Raw genomic sequence first — 14,026 nt, 5'->3', positions numbered from 1 at the left:
TGGAGTGCACCGTTAGATAGCGAAATATCGTTGGAAAGGTACCAATGGAACCGCTCAATCTGGGGAAAGACCACCATTCTTTTCTGAGTGGTGACAACGCATGGATTTCTACCCCATACTTCGTTTCCTTGAACTTTGCCAAGTACTCCCGACTTCTACAGCATTTTGAAGTCATGCTATTGTAATCCAAAAAAACAAAAAAAGAAATTTCATTATTTTTTAACTACTTAATTCATACCTTTTTTGCACGTATCAGTGAATGGCTGTTGATAAAAGTAGTTAGGAATTGGGGAGAGAGAGCCGAACTTGATAGCTTAGAATTTTTGTAGTATTCTTTTCTCCTTAATATACCAACAAAAGTAGCTCCTGTTGATATATCATAACTGCTACTTTCCTATGGAAACATTTGAGCCGCCAATCGCTGTAACCTTCATTTGATTCACGCAAATCGTTGGTGCCCTATTACCATAGTCCTTCGTTTTTTTTTTATGAGCCAACACTCGTGAGACAAGAATTAAGTCCGTGATTAATTATATTCAAAACAAGTCAAACAATTCACTGTTCACTTTATACACTTGCTCCGATATGATGAAGTTCTACTTAAAGGTGCCCCGCAAATTGGTGCTAAAGGTATTCATACTACTTTTTGTTTCCTATACGATTTTCGTGTCGTTGCAGAGTCTGCTTCAAGGACCAGTGTTGGCCCAGTATAAATTGAACCTTCAAAGATCTATGAAACTTAAATTCAAGTTATGGTATAATAACTTTCTATCTTCGCAATATCATCTAGAGTCCGATCCAGGATTCCTAAAACAGATGGAAGAGATCAGAAAAGAAAAGTTGGACCATGACTTGACCAATGAGTTATGGTTTATAAATGACAAGATGCTAGCCAATTTGCCTTTGGAGGTATCAATACCGCAATACTATTTTGACGATAACTTACCTAGACCAATCATTCAACCATTTGATCCCCGTTTCACTATCGGAGTTTATTTGAATTTCCTCAGGCATCAGGCTAATCGAAAGAAGAGCGTTCCTAGTTCTGTTCCCTTTCACTGGTCAGACTGGGTGGACATGTCGAAGCTACATAAGTATATTCTCAATCCTTTGAAGGATTCGGATTGGTGCCTGCAGCTTTTTGATCTTCGTTCAAAACCAAAGCTTATTGAAAAGACGACGTTAATACCCATTAACAAATATTGTAAGAATAACAAACAGCATCCTTTAGGATTTGAAATCACCGAATATACTGGTCCTCAAACACCTGAAAATAGGGAACTTTTGGGTAAAGCATACCTTTATACATCTGCCCCTCCACCATTGAAAATTATCTTTTTAGCGAACAATGATGAGAAGGGATCGTTCGAAGTAGAAGTTGCAAACAATAATCAGAATAGCTTGCAATACGGTATCTTAAATAGTAACGTCATGCAGACATTGGTTACATCCAAGGTATTGTCTCCTAGAAAGAAGCTTAATGTCTTGTCTGCCTTTAAAAAGCTATTTTCAACTAGCTCCAAGAAGAATCCAAATAGTCAATTAAGCGGCCTGTCGATAACTATTCCAGACGAGTCATTTCATGTTGATCCCAAGAAAGAACTCCTTAGAATCAGAGGTCTTAAAAAGAGAACAGACTCAGACATGATGTATATGAAGTCTTTGGAATTCTCCATAGACACAAGGAACCCGCCAAAGTTTTTCGAAGAGGCAAAACTATTGGAAAATACCCCCAACAAATGGTTAGGCGAACACTACGATTGGCGCTTTTTTAATGGGTTAACCGTCGGTAATGACGAGCAATTGATATCCTTACACAGATTAGTTAAAAATTATCTAAACTTTGCTCGCCAAAACGGGATTATAACTTGGATTGCTCATGGTTCTTTATTATCGTGGTATTGGAACGGCATTGCATTTCCTTGGGATACTGATATCGATGTTCAAATGCCAATCCTGGAATTATACAAGTTGGGCCATAAATTTAATCAAACATTAGTGGTGGAAAATGTTGGAGATGCTAATTTCAAATTCGATGGATTGGGACGATTTTTTATCGATGTAGGTTCTTCTATTAGTCATCGTTCAAAGGGTAATGGTAATAACAATATTGATGCTAGGTTCATCGACATCGATACTGGTCTTTATATCGATATCACAGGTCTAGCAATTACTGATACTCCAGCCCCATCAAGGTATGATAACTATCTTAAAATGGACCCGAAGAAAAATGCCATCGTGGAAAAGCACATTAAGAACCATCAGCTTGATCACTTTGTTAAAAACCAGCAGTTGAGGGCTTATAATTGTCGTAATAACCATTTCAGTACCTATGAAGAATTATCTCCCTTAACTCTAACAGTTGTTGAAAACCAGCTTAGTTATATTCCCAGTAACTTTGTTCTAACTTTGAACTACGAGTACGACTTGAAGGGTATAACTGAGAAGAATTTCAAAGACTATATATACTTGAACAACTACCGAATGTGGATCAAAACCCGCACCGTTTTGGATTACATGACCGATCCCAGAAAATGGATGAATCAACATAATTCAACATTGAACAATCCGAAGATAGATCCGGAGCAGGAGAAGAAAACAGCAGAAGAGCTCCAAGAGAAAGATGATAAAGACAATAAGAACGAAACCGAACAGGAGAAGGCTGCAAGGGAAAAGGCTCAGAAAGAGAGGGCTGCCAAGGAGAAGGCATCAAATGAATCAACTATCAATAAGTTAACGCTTCAAGACCATGTCAACTTATTGCAGAGTAATAGGATCTTTAAAGAATTTTACAAGACAATGAAACTAACCAAATTTCATGAAGAAGAAATACGAAAACTACTCAAGTCCGACTTCAAAGGTGTTGAAGCGCTTTTGGAGGCTTTCCGCAAACAAGATGGTCTTGGTACTGGTTTGAGACCAGACCTTTTCATAAACAAGCTTCAACAAGATACTGATAAGCAAGATTTTACTCGCGAGATCAGTAAGATAATGCAACTTGCTGAAGTATACCAGCATGACACCAAGACACAAAGCTCCCATCTTTCTTAGATAACGAGAAGATGTCTATGACGAAAATAGATCTACTTTCTACATTCATTACGACAAACCATACCTAATAACCGAAGATATTTGACGGTCGCAATCAAACCTAAGAATTTTTTCGACACAGAAGCTTAACTGCTTCCGTTTGTATAATACCACCCTTATTTGATATAATTCTTCTTGTGCCATGATACAGACATACTTTTTAATGAAACGAATATTTTTGAATATTTACTCTTTGACGTGACAAGCCGCCAAAATTAATTTTTTTATAGTCCTGATTTGCCGCGAACACGAAAAGTGCTTCCTATATACTGGAACAACCCCAAAAGATCTGTACCTGGCATAGCCGCGGAGTAGTGCTCCAAATGCTAATTTCGATTTAACCTCTTTCGTCCATAGGAACATATAATATAGTGAAGGATATGAGAGAAATAGGAGAAGATGGGAGAAATTTCCGACAGCCAATCTTCGCGGCAAAGACTGGCCATGTAAAGTGAGGATGAACGTTTGATTAATATTCCGTGTAGTTCACCCGTCACCATGCAACCAGCTGTGCCTATTTAGTTGGTCATGTCGTGAAGAGATCGTGTAATTATCGTGTACTGTTACCGTCAAACGGCGCACGGCTAATAAAGTAGTCAATAATCAAAATTCGCGTGGCTTTTGCGTAATAATTCGGTAGTCGTGATGCCTAGATATTGAGCCTGGTTGTGTTAGCAAGGACGGGAAAGTCGTCTGCTAGTTCCCGTATTGAAATACTCCACAATTAACAGCACTACAAAATACAAAAAGTCGTTATCAATAATATTCTCGTTATAGCCCATAATTGAGCCACCCAAGATTGGAGATGAGGCTTTGACAAGTGGAGAAAAGATAACATCACCACAGCATTCCACAGGGAAACCTTAAATGGTTACTCTAGGCATTAGTGGAGTAGTAGACCCTCAACCAAAAGGTTTAAAGTTCACACAGTACCGGCAAGGGTATGAACAGGGAAATAGATGCGCCGCAATACTTACACATTAACAAGAGAAAATAGACAGAAGTTCTAAAACCACGGATAAATTGTCAGAAATTAGAATTCCTTTATAAAGCCATGAAAAAACTAATACTTTTTAAAGGAATAATCATTTTAGGACTCAATACTGCTAATAATAACCTTTTTCACTCCCTGGCAATACTTTATTAAATGGTCTTCTAATGCGTGCTATCTATTGCATGCTCTGCATACATAATTGATAATATTGTTTTTAATAAAATTGCCACACTCTAAAATAAGGGAGTTTTATTTATCACAGTTTAGGAAGGTGAACTGTACGTGAAGCGCATTTCATACAGGAATACGACATTAATTTTTTATTTTGCTGCCATTATCATTTTAGGGGGAATAACAATTTTACACCACCACCCCAAAAAAAAAAAGAATTATGGGTTAGGAAATTTTGGCACACACTGAATGAATCAACTGATATTTCCTAGTTCAAAATGATAGATGAAAGCTAGGTTATAAATAAATTCTGATTTCCGGCTTGTGAATAAATTTACAGAAACTTTTTGTTCTCCTTCTTTTGAATCATTATTCAACAGTATCAATCAACTACACAATAATCTTTTCGAAATGCAATTCAAGTCTGTTATCATTGCCTTAGCTGCTGCTACTGCTGTCTCTGCTGCCAACGCTACCGCCAATACCACTAACGGTACCACTTCTGGTGGCTCCGCTGGTATTTCCAACGTCAACATCGCTGGTGCTGCCGTAGCTGCTGCAGCTGGTATTGCTTTCTTGTTGTAAGATTGCTCGCTGAATATTAAGCAGTTTACTCGTTATTCAAACTCCATTGAATTATGAAAAGTCTATGGACTGAAAGTTTGAAATTCCAAGAGTTATCTAGCTTACTCTAAGACTATCTAAGTATAGTCTTATATATGTGGGCACTTCTTATTTGTTAAGTGGTTACTACTGGTTTACGGTTTTGTTCCCTACTGTCTTCTGGCACACTTATTCCACAATTTATAACACATATATAGTTGTTGTTCCTGTTTTACTTCCTTAATAATATCACTTAATACCAGTTACAGTCCAGTGGAAATATCTTTTTTATTGATCTCTTCTTTTAGTAATAGAGGATACAGTTTTTCAAATGTGATGTAGGCGTTGTAGAAATAACTGAGGACCAGCGTACAACAGTGATAAGTTGCTCATCGAAATTGTAAGTCTATTGCTAATTTCATCACGACAACTGTACTGAACATAGATAACGCAACCCTTTATGACGATACGCATCTCACTAGAATGTGAGACGAAATGTCGCTACTTTGCTAATCTTCATATGAAGTGAATAATCTTGGCTCATCCCTAGACATAAATCCGAGTAGCTCATAACAATTAATGGGAGAATAAGTCATGTTCACATTGGGTCCACTTTGTGTGGTACTCAGTTGAAGTCTGCCAGAATAAGGGGTGCACATTGAATGCAGCCCAGAGCACATTTACATACTACATATGAGTTGGATGTATGGAAGTTACAGTGATGCAATGACCTAAATCGTACTCTTTACTACATTGAAAAATGCATCAAAAATGGTACCTTTTAGCACATTTTTGAGCTCGTGGCTATGTTTGAGGACAAAAGAAAGTACGGGGCTATTGACTGAAAGCAATTGAGAGAAGACATGACAAATCGCGGGAATTTGTAACAGTTCGATGGTGTGTGTATTTGTGGGTGAGGGGAGATGGAATTATAATGCTAAACAACAGTGTACGTAATCGGGTGGAAAAAGGCAGAATGAAGAAGAAATGGAGCTTTGTACTATTAGCTAATAACATTCTGAGCTGATATCTATCAGAAAGTGTATTGTGGAAAAACGACATTTACGTGTACAAAAACAATTTTTTAAGCATTTGCTCAGGCGGGACATATTGGAACCCCCAAATGGACATTCAATTAGATTGGTTTAAAAATAGCAACTGCCAACTTTGATAGCAGTGCCTCTAATGTGTATATGGCACAGTTCTTGAAACTTGCCATAAAGTTCCAGCTGGGAATGTTCAAACACTGTGGGGATGTTAGCAATGAGTCAGGCCACTCATGGAAAGTACAGGTCTATCGCAAACATGAGAAGCTCTCACCGGATCCCAGACTGGCAAGATTAGTGTGTGCATAAGTTCCTGCACCGTAATATATGTAGGTTGGGGTTAAAGTTGGGGCAAAAATAAACCAAGTAGTCTGCACAATGACACGTGATATCTTTTACGAGGTTACATACACACCAGATATGGTGGACGAAAGACAGCAAAACAAATAGTGTTGACGAAAGAAATCTTGCTTTCTCTAACATCTTATGTTCCACCGATGGAGCTCCCTTAACCAACTACAATGGATGGACGGCATAATGGAGCATATGTCCCTGGGGTTGGCCGGTATTTCAGCTCTTGGAGCAAATGTAGCAGCTGAAAAGCAGCAAGTTAAGAATGCCCAACACACAGTTATGCTACGTTGAACTGGTCAATGGAGGATAAATTTCTTGGATAGGATTGCTGATTGATTGGAATGTCACATACTGAGCCAGGATTACTCAGAAAAGGCTGTATTTTGAAATCGCTGTTCATAGGGAGATTTCATCCATCTCAGTTGCTGATTTGAATTCTTTCTGTGGGTTGAATTCTTAAATTTTTTACAGAGAAATTATTGGCTGCACAGATTCATTTTCCAATTTACTTGAAATAGATGGCTGCCTAGATACATTGATTGCTGAGTTGCCTCAAGTTGACAAGAATTTCCAGAAAGCTATATGCTGAACAAGCACCGAACATAGCAACCTACAACTGTAGTACAAATTCCCTAAATGGTTCTAGTTATGGCTGAATGGTTTCGTTTTAGTTCCAAACCCTTAAAGAGCTGATTACTTGAAGAGCAAGGATCATAATTACAAGGTATGAACATTCAAAAAGGAAAAAAGATGGAACCCACGGCGGGAGTCGAACCCGCAATCTTTTGATTAGAAGTCAAACGCGTTAACCATTACGCTACGCAGGCGATTATTGTAGACACAAGAACGGTGAATTTTGAAGAAAATTCGAGTCACGTGACTTTAGTGACGTGATTTCCAAAAAAATCACGGTTTCGTGTAAGGTGACATAAAAGTTTAAGCTAATTGCTACTTGGTATCCTTCTAATTTTGCAGCTATTGTTAATACTTAGAAATGAAGTTGAAATGCTTGGGTGACTTTCTGCTCTTTATACATACCATTTGGTTGTGAAAGTTATGCCTTTGGAATAAATCTAACAATTCAAATCATTGATTGTAGAGCAGTTTATCTACTTGGTTTGAGTTCCTCTCTCTGTATTGTAACAAGGCGTATTTAGTTTCTATTGGGGCATTGCTTACATTCTGTAGACATCAAATGCTTCAATATTGGTGTCAAAATGTACATTTCGTCGTACGAAGCTTAAGTGGTAATTTTTATGCAGGGTCTTTAGAATATATGCAACCTCGTTAACAACAATCAGTCGATTGCAACAAAGGACATGGTGGACCTAGTGTTGGGTATAGTGGAGAAGGACTCCACCAATAATAGGCGGTATGATTGAAAACTCCAAAGATGATATCTCTTCATCCTTTTTAATACTCGCGCTCCTGTTGGCATGAGCTGTTGATAGCAACTAGATTGAGCATCTGGTTTTAACTAACTATTTTATTATGCATGCACTGAAATAGCCATCCTAACACACTGTATGATATCTATAGATGAAGTCGTGGCTGAAGCAGGATTTCTTAATTCAATTTCTCACCATTATCCTCCTTCTTTCGGGGCTGTCGGGGAATTGCGCAGTTAATATCTTAGTGCAACAACAGGCTTAGTGCAGCAAATCTGCTTTGTAATATTATTATCAATCGGCAATGACAGATTTGCAACCAAAGTAATCGGGTTTATCTAGTATCGTACTTTTTATAAGCACAAATTCCTCGTCTCTTTCTCCTTTAAACAACATTCATTGATCCTGTCCTGGCTCCCCCCACATTACGGAAACACTTACAACAGGGTCCTTTTTCGGATAAAAAAGGATCTCTCCTGCATAGTTTCTTTGAAACCCTTAACCAGCCTGTCTAAGTTAACTTGTGATATCTGGAGTTGTAGTACTTATGAATGTAGAATCCAAGAGCATGTCGAAGAGGTTGGTGAAAACGTGTGACTACTGTAGGTTACGAAAAGTGAAGTGCGATAAGGAATATCCGTGTGCAACATGCAAGAAAAAGGGAAGACAATGCACCATTGGACAGGGCCAGTCTGTACCTTCTGGAGCAATGAAAAGAACTATTGAGCAGGATATTGAGCTGTTGAAAGCAAAGATTAGAAGATTGGAACCAGATTCAACTCCAAAAGAAAGCATAAGAATATCGTACAGTACATTGGAGAATAAATCGGAAAAGGAAACAGTCAATTTGTACCGTGACTACAGGAAAGTAACCGTTAAAGGGAAAATCGGCCAACACTGCTATGGTCCCTTTAGTTGGGTTACTCTTATGACAAGTGACCCTGCCCTCCATCATGCGTGGGAGTTCATTGGTGCTAACGGAAAGGAAGCAATACTAGGAGGAGAAAGCTTTTCCGAGGAGCTGTTGAAGTCTTACGATTCCACAAAGCATGAGCTTCTCTCTGGATTGGTTCTCCCAGACCCTTTATCGAGAGACCCCTTCATACCATTAGACTCGAAAATTTTGTCTCTCTTGCCCAACCAGAAGGTAATTTGGACTCTAATTAGAAGATTTTTCAAAGAAGTCTACCCTTATGTGCCACTAATAGATGAACGAGATTTCAGGAGAGATATTGAAAGGATAATAGATGAAGAAAGTTTTGAGTTGACTCCCATTCTTGAATTGCAGATGGAGGGCCAGGTTGATGTAGCTATCATTGGAATACTCTTGGTTATTCTACGACTCAGTTATCTTTCATATTTTTCAAATGACTTAGCTTTAAACGATCTGTCAAACATTGCATCCAGAGGGCTGAAGAGTCTTGAATTGAAATTCATACTCGAAAATCCAATTTCATTAAGTTTTATACAGTTGGCCCAGAAGTGCTTAGACGAGTTTAACATTTTTGAGAGGTCAAATGTAACAGTGTTACAGTTAGCTTTACTTTTGCGTACTTACCGCCACCTTGCCCCAGAGGAACAGGATGGCCTAGACGGTGGTGGCAGCATGGTCCTAACTGCAACCTTAGTGAGTATGGCAAGCAACCTTGGGCTAAGCAGGGACCCTGACGATTCAATGACCAAAAGAGAATGTAATTTATTTCGAAAGTTGGCAGTCCACATGAAAAGCCTTGATGCTACTGAATGTGTGAGTTGCGGTACACCTTCTTGTGTAAGTAGGCGGTACATTGACATAAATTGCCCTTCATATGAATTAGACAACTCTAACTTGATAGACACAGAGTATGAAAAGGAGATAATACTGTCGTACATGCAAAGTGGAATGGTTTTCAGGCATTTAGTGGATTTCTACGATGCAGTTGTTGACTTACAGAACTCTATTCAAATAGAAGATCTTGAAGAGAGACTAGCGGAGTTGAAAGAAGTACTATCTGCTGATGCAATGGGGGACTTGCCTCAAAGCCTCGCCAATACCTTCAAAATTAAGCTGTATTTGTTGGGCCAGCAACTAATTTTAACCATCCATTTTCTAATGGTTATACATTATGACCTGAAACAAATGTATAGTAAGAGTGCAATCTTCATCAAGGAGACTTTGAAGCTAATAAAATTGACAATTATTCCTACATTACAAACCATTATTGAAAATCAACTTAATAACATGTCAATGCTTTCAACTGCTCCGGTATTACAGACTATTGCTATCAAGACCCTTGTGATTTTATGTTCATTACTATTACGAACAAACTTGTCCCTACAAGTAGAGGATGGAGAACATGTGGAAAAAAGAAAGCTACTTGTACTATTTTCCGTTGCATTGAGAGATTCATGCGTAGACTTACTAGAACTTGTATCCATATTCACAACAAGATATTATTATTTCTGGAGAATTATTCGTGGCTGGAATGGTCTCTTGAAGATATGTTTTGCAAAGGAATTTTACGAGCCTCTCAAGAAAGATCCCAAAAATTTTCGTTTAAACTTTACACTGCATGATATCCAAGAAGTTCTCCCGTATTTCTATAAGAGCACAGAAGCTTCCATATCTACTCACATTGATGTTTCTGCTGCTATTGCAGCTAAGATTCCCAACATAATGAGTACCTTTATAACTGAGATCGACTTATCAAAATTTTGGAGACTTTTAAAGAGAGATGCGAAGACTAATGATACAATGAAAAGACTCCAAAAAACCTCAGGTAATATGGAAGATGGAAAAGCCAAGATTGATATCGACTTCTTGTCTGATTTCTACTCCGATTTTTTACAAGACCCACTCTAAGACCTATGACATGATGCAAAATCCAGGTGATATCCTCGTTATGTCCTATTCGGCCGACCGTCGGAAGTTTTGGGGCGGAATTTAAACCACCGGCCGAAAGTTCACTTTTATTTTGTCTGCTCTCTTTTTAGAATTCTCCGGCCGTAAAGTTACTGCAAAAAATTATAAGAAGTCCAGGGATGACGAACGTAGCTATCCGAAGTCTTCTATGGAATACTATAAACTCTCACAAAAACAAGGACTATATGGGTAGCTTTGAAAGCGACTTATCTATTATCCTTCGTTTAATATAAGATTGTGATACTTCACTTTTTTTGGTTAGATCGTTTAATAGAACTATAAAACCACTATAAAACCGAATGAACCAATGCATTTGATAACGATACCCCTTTAATACGAAAAATAACATTAATACTCCATTACTGAAATAGTCATACTAACACAAATGTTATCGAATCATTCTCATAGTCATAAGCTGCACTCATTTTCAATACTCAAGTTAAGGTATTCTCGCACTCATTCTCATTATCATTATCACTATAATTATCATTCTCATTCTCATACTCATACTCATACTCATCACCAACTCTCAATCTCAATACTCTCATACTCCTTCTCATCCTCATAACCAAGCCTCATCAGCAACATCCACATATATCATACTCAGTACTCTCATTAGTCCACCTTTTCCTAATGTTCATCTTCTTTTGCGCCCAAACTCACTCACTCTCCTCTATAATACCAGAATCACGTGACCATATTCCATCTTTTTGACTCCAGGTTTTTTACTGACTTCAGATTTAAAGTTAGCACAGCCAAAACTGTGATGTAGAAAGAGAAGGCATAGATCCTTGTCACAGATTTATATATACACACTTATATAATACTCCAATATGTCGTCGGATGAAGCAAAGGCATTAGCCGGAAGAAGAAAATCGACGAAGTCGTCTGTGTTGACAGAAGACCAGAAGAAAGTATGTACTCATGGCTTAAAACCCACATTACCAAGATAAGGTAAAACTTCGGTATCACATCTTTACAGTCTCATGCTTACTAACGTCCCCAGGCACACCACATCGCTTCTGAGCAAAAAAGAAGGGAAAATATCCGGTCGGAGTTTGACAAAATCGTGTCGTTGACCCCAACGTTGACCGAGCTGGAGAACCGTTCTGAATTGAACATCTTGACCAAGAGTGCCGACTACATCGACCAGTTGAAAGATGAGAACAGCAACTTGGTGGAGTTATGTAGAATGAAGGGTATCAAAATCCCGGAGGAACTTATCTACAACGGTCCTACTAGTGATGGAGCTGACATCGCCAAGTAGATTTGTAACTATATGTAATGATTAATGAAAAGCAAGAAGCTCAAAAAGCTCCTGGATTCTGTATAGATAATTCAGACATGCTCAAAACGAAAATACTGTTGATTTCTTCAAGAGCTAGAGATTTATATTACCTAGTATGTACTATTCCGGATATTGTATAGTGAATGTATTTGACTTTTGATGTTTCAATGTGGCTCTTTGTATGCTTATTGTTGTTCATACTTCCATATAAGTGAATATTTGTAGGCCCTTCCTCTTGAGTCGTAGACTCCTTGAACAGGCAAATATTCTATCAATTCTTCTTGTTTTAAGTCCAAGTATTTCATATTCTCATCAGTTGTAATAACTTGTATGTATGACTTAGAGCAGTTTTGCTTTATGAAGCTCGTAATATGATCAGAATTGTTAGAAAATAACGTTACAATATTCATGCTGCCGTTAGCAATTTGTGAAATGAAGTGGCCATCAAATTGTCTGATGGAGTCAGTTAATTCGTGTTTCTTTTCATCCGCCTTTTCTTCGTCGTCAGAGTCATCGTACATTCCCACGATAGACTCGTAACTGATTCCTCCCCATTCGATCTCTGCACCCTTCGGTAATGAAGAAACTTTTACTATGACAAGTTGGCCCTGGTTGAACTCATTTTCTATGCTGGACGTATACTCTTCCCACGTCTTTGCAGCCGTGGAAACAAAGCGCTGGTGTGTAACAAAACAGATAATGGAACCCAACTTCGTGCAACTTATTAACTCCTTCACACGATAGAGATGCTGCAATGAAAATACTGAATTATGCTGAATAGTATTCTGTGACAAACTCATACTACTCGGAATTAAAGGGATTTGTCCTGATAAAGTGGATAATTTGTATGATTCTCTAATTTCTACGCTGGTCTGCGAATAAGGCCCTATATTTTGAGGAGCCCAATAAGACCTGGAACGAATATGGAGACCCAGTTTCTTTGAAGGGACCTGCTCCTTCAAAACTATGCATGACAACATTATGGAGGATGACATGGCCGTTTCCACGCAAATTCTAGAAGGCGGCAAGTATAAGCTTTCAAAGCTTTTTGAGTATATGCCGTTGACTTTTTCAAAATAGGACATGTCTGAAAGTAACATGGTGATATGTTGAATATTGTTGAAGGACAATTCATTGCGTTGCAAAATAGTGCCTAAAGATTTAAAGATTTCACCTGCTTGATCCTCGACAGTTTCCTGGGAAGATGTTAGATTCGTAATGTACAACTTAGTTGGGCTTTGGATAATACTTGGTGGCTTTTTGAATTCATAGGTTGAAGAAACGCTCTCTGATGGTTCATTCAAGGTTAAGGCTTCCAAACTATCACTATCAAGCGATTCAAGTACTTCTTCAAATTTACTATCAAGTAGGTTAGGCGGTGATATTTTTACATAATTGGACTGTTCTTCCTTTTCCACAACCACCACTTTTATTTTCAAATACGAGACATCATCGCTGGAATGGTTAATTACCTCATGCTCCGTTATTTGCAACTTCTTGAACTTAAAGATCGGGGAGTCCAACACAATGGTTTCAAATTCCCCTCCTTCTCCACAAACATGAACATCATACATCTGGTTTAGCTTCAACAAATGCGGGAATACTTCTGATATGGACTTTCCTAGGTGTTTGGCATTAAGCCCAATTGCTGCAACTTTTATCAATCGAGCATCCAAATCGTTGGAAATCATTTCTTGCATCAACTCCTCTTGATTTCTTTGCCAAAGATATGTTAAAGATGTGAGATTAAGTCTTCCACACACGTTTTCCACTCTTGTTCTTTGGTAGTGTGACAAGATCGCTCCACAGCTGACAGCTTCCAAGTCTGGATGTTTCTCTTTCACTTGCAACAAGAGCTTATACAAGTCTTCTATCTCGTCATTTTCAGTAATTGAATATTCCAATTGCTGATTCGAAGAGCTTCCAGTAATTGCCTGTCTGTATAGAGGCACGTCCAAGCATTCGGAATACGAATCTATGATATCATGTCCCACCGTCTGGAACATGAACAGATCTATCTCATCTCTATCAGTTTCTTGTGGGTATAAATTGCCTAAAGCTACCAATTCGTGGCCATTTGACAAGCAATGATGAATGTTAAAAAACGAATCTTTTCCACCCGAAACTAGAGCCACGAACTTCATTCTACAACTTACCACCTACAATTACTCTACCCAGCTTACTGCCGTT

The 14,026-nt window shown here is 38.3% G+C and overlaps 5 protein-coding genes and 1 non-coding gene across 6 annotated transcripts; 4 read left to right on the top strand and 2 right to left on the bottom strand. All coding sequences in view use genetic code 12, as the record gives it.

Annotated features, from left to right (window-relative positions):
* Positions 1-261: 261 nt before the first annotated feature.
* RJT20DRAFT_25808 (uncharacterized protein) lies at positions 262-3,164 on the top strand. Its single transcript, XM_064919400.1, has one exon. It carries the CDS (start codon positions 586-588, stop codon positions 3,049-3,051), a length of 2,466 nt encoding a protein of 821 aa, XP_064775756.1. The 5' UTR covers positions 262-585; the 3' UTR covers positions 3,052-3,164.
* A 1,305-nt stretch (positions 3,165-4,469) lies between these two features.
* On the top strand, positions 4,470-5,191 carry RJT20DRAFT_125516 (uncharacterized protein). The gene has a single exon (XM_064916513.1). It carries the CDS (start codon positions 4,667-4,669, stop codon positions 4,838-4,840), a length of 174 nt encoding a protein of 57 aa, XP_064775755.1. The 5' UTR covers positions 4,470-4,666; the 3' UTR covers positions 4,841-5,191.
* A 1,821-nt stretch (positions 5,192-7,012) lies between these two features.
* Positions 7,013-7,085, bottom strand: RJT20DRAFT_t27. Its single transcript has one exon. It is a non-coding gene; the product is annotated as a tRNA-Arg (tRNA).
* A 1,089-nt stretch (positions 7,086-8,174) lies between these two features.
* RJT20DRAFT_25790 (Zn(II)2Cys6 transcription factor) lies at positions 8,175-10,826 on the top strand. Its single transcript, XM_064919399.1, has one exon. It carries the CDS (start codon positions 8,194-8,196, stop codon positions 10,486-10,488), a length of 2,295 nt encoding a protein of 764 aa, XP_064775754.1. The 5' UTR covers positions 8,175-8,193; the 3' UTR covers positions 10,489-10,826.
* A 555-nt stretch (positions 10,827-11,381) lies between these two features.
* Positions 11,382-11,815, top strand: INO4 (Ino4p; the record flags this gene model as incomplete). The annotated part of the gene is made up of 2 exons (XM_064918200.1): positions 11,382-11,462; positions 11,555-11,815. The coding sequence occupies 2 exons, from the start codon at positions 11,382-11,384 to the stop codon at positions 11,813-11,815; spliced, it is 342 nt and encodes a 113-aa protein (XP_064775753.1).
* A 206-nt stretch (positions 11,816-12,021) lies between these two features.
* On the bottom strand, positions 12,022-13,980 carry RJT20DRAFT_133140 (diphthine--ammonia ligase; the record flags this gene model as incomplete). Its single annotated transcript, XM_064918199.1, has 1 exon — positions 12,022-13,980. The coding sequence occupies one exon, from the start codon at positions 13,978-13,980 to the stop codon at positions 12,022-12,024; it is 1,959 nt and encodes a 652-aa protein (XP_064775752.1).
* Positions 13,981-14,026: the final 46 nt, after the last annotated feature.

This window comes from Scheffersomyces xylosifermentans (genome assembly GCF_036884685.1).
Source record: "Scheffersomyces xylosifermentans strain CBS 12540 chromosome Unknown RJT20scaffold_2, whole genome shotgun sequence".
In the NCBI taxonomy this organism is placed as follows: Eukaryota; Fungi; Ascomycota; class Pichiomycetes; order Serinales; family Debaryomycetaceae; genus Scheffersomyces; species Scheffersomyces xylosifermentans.
Note: the sequence above shows the minus strand (reverse complement) of the source record. Positions and strands in the feature narration are given on the sequence as shown.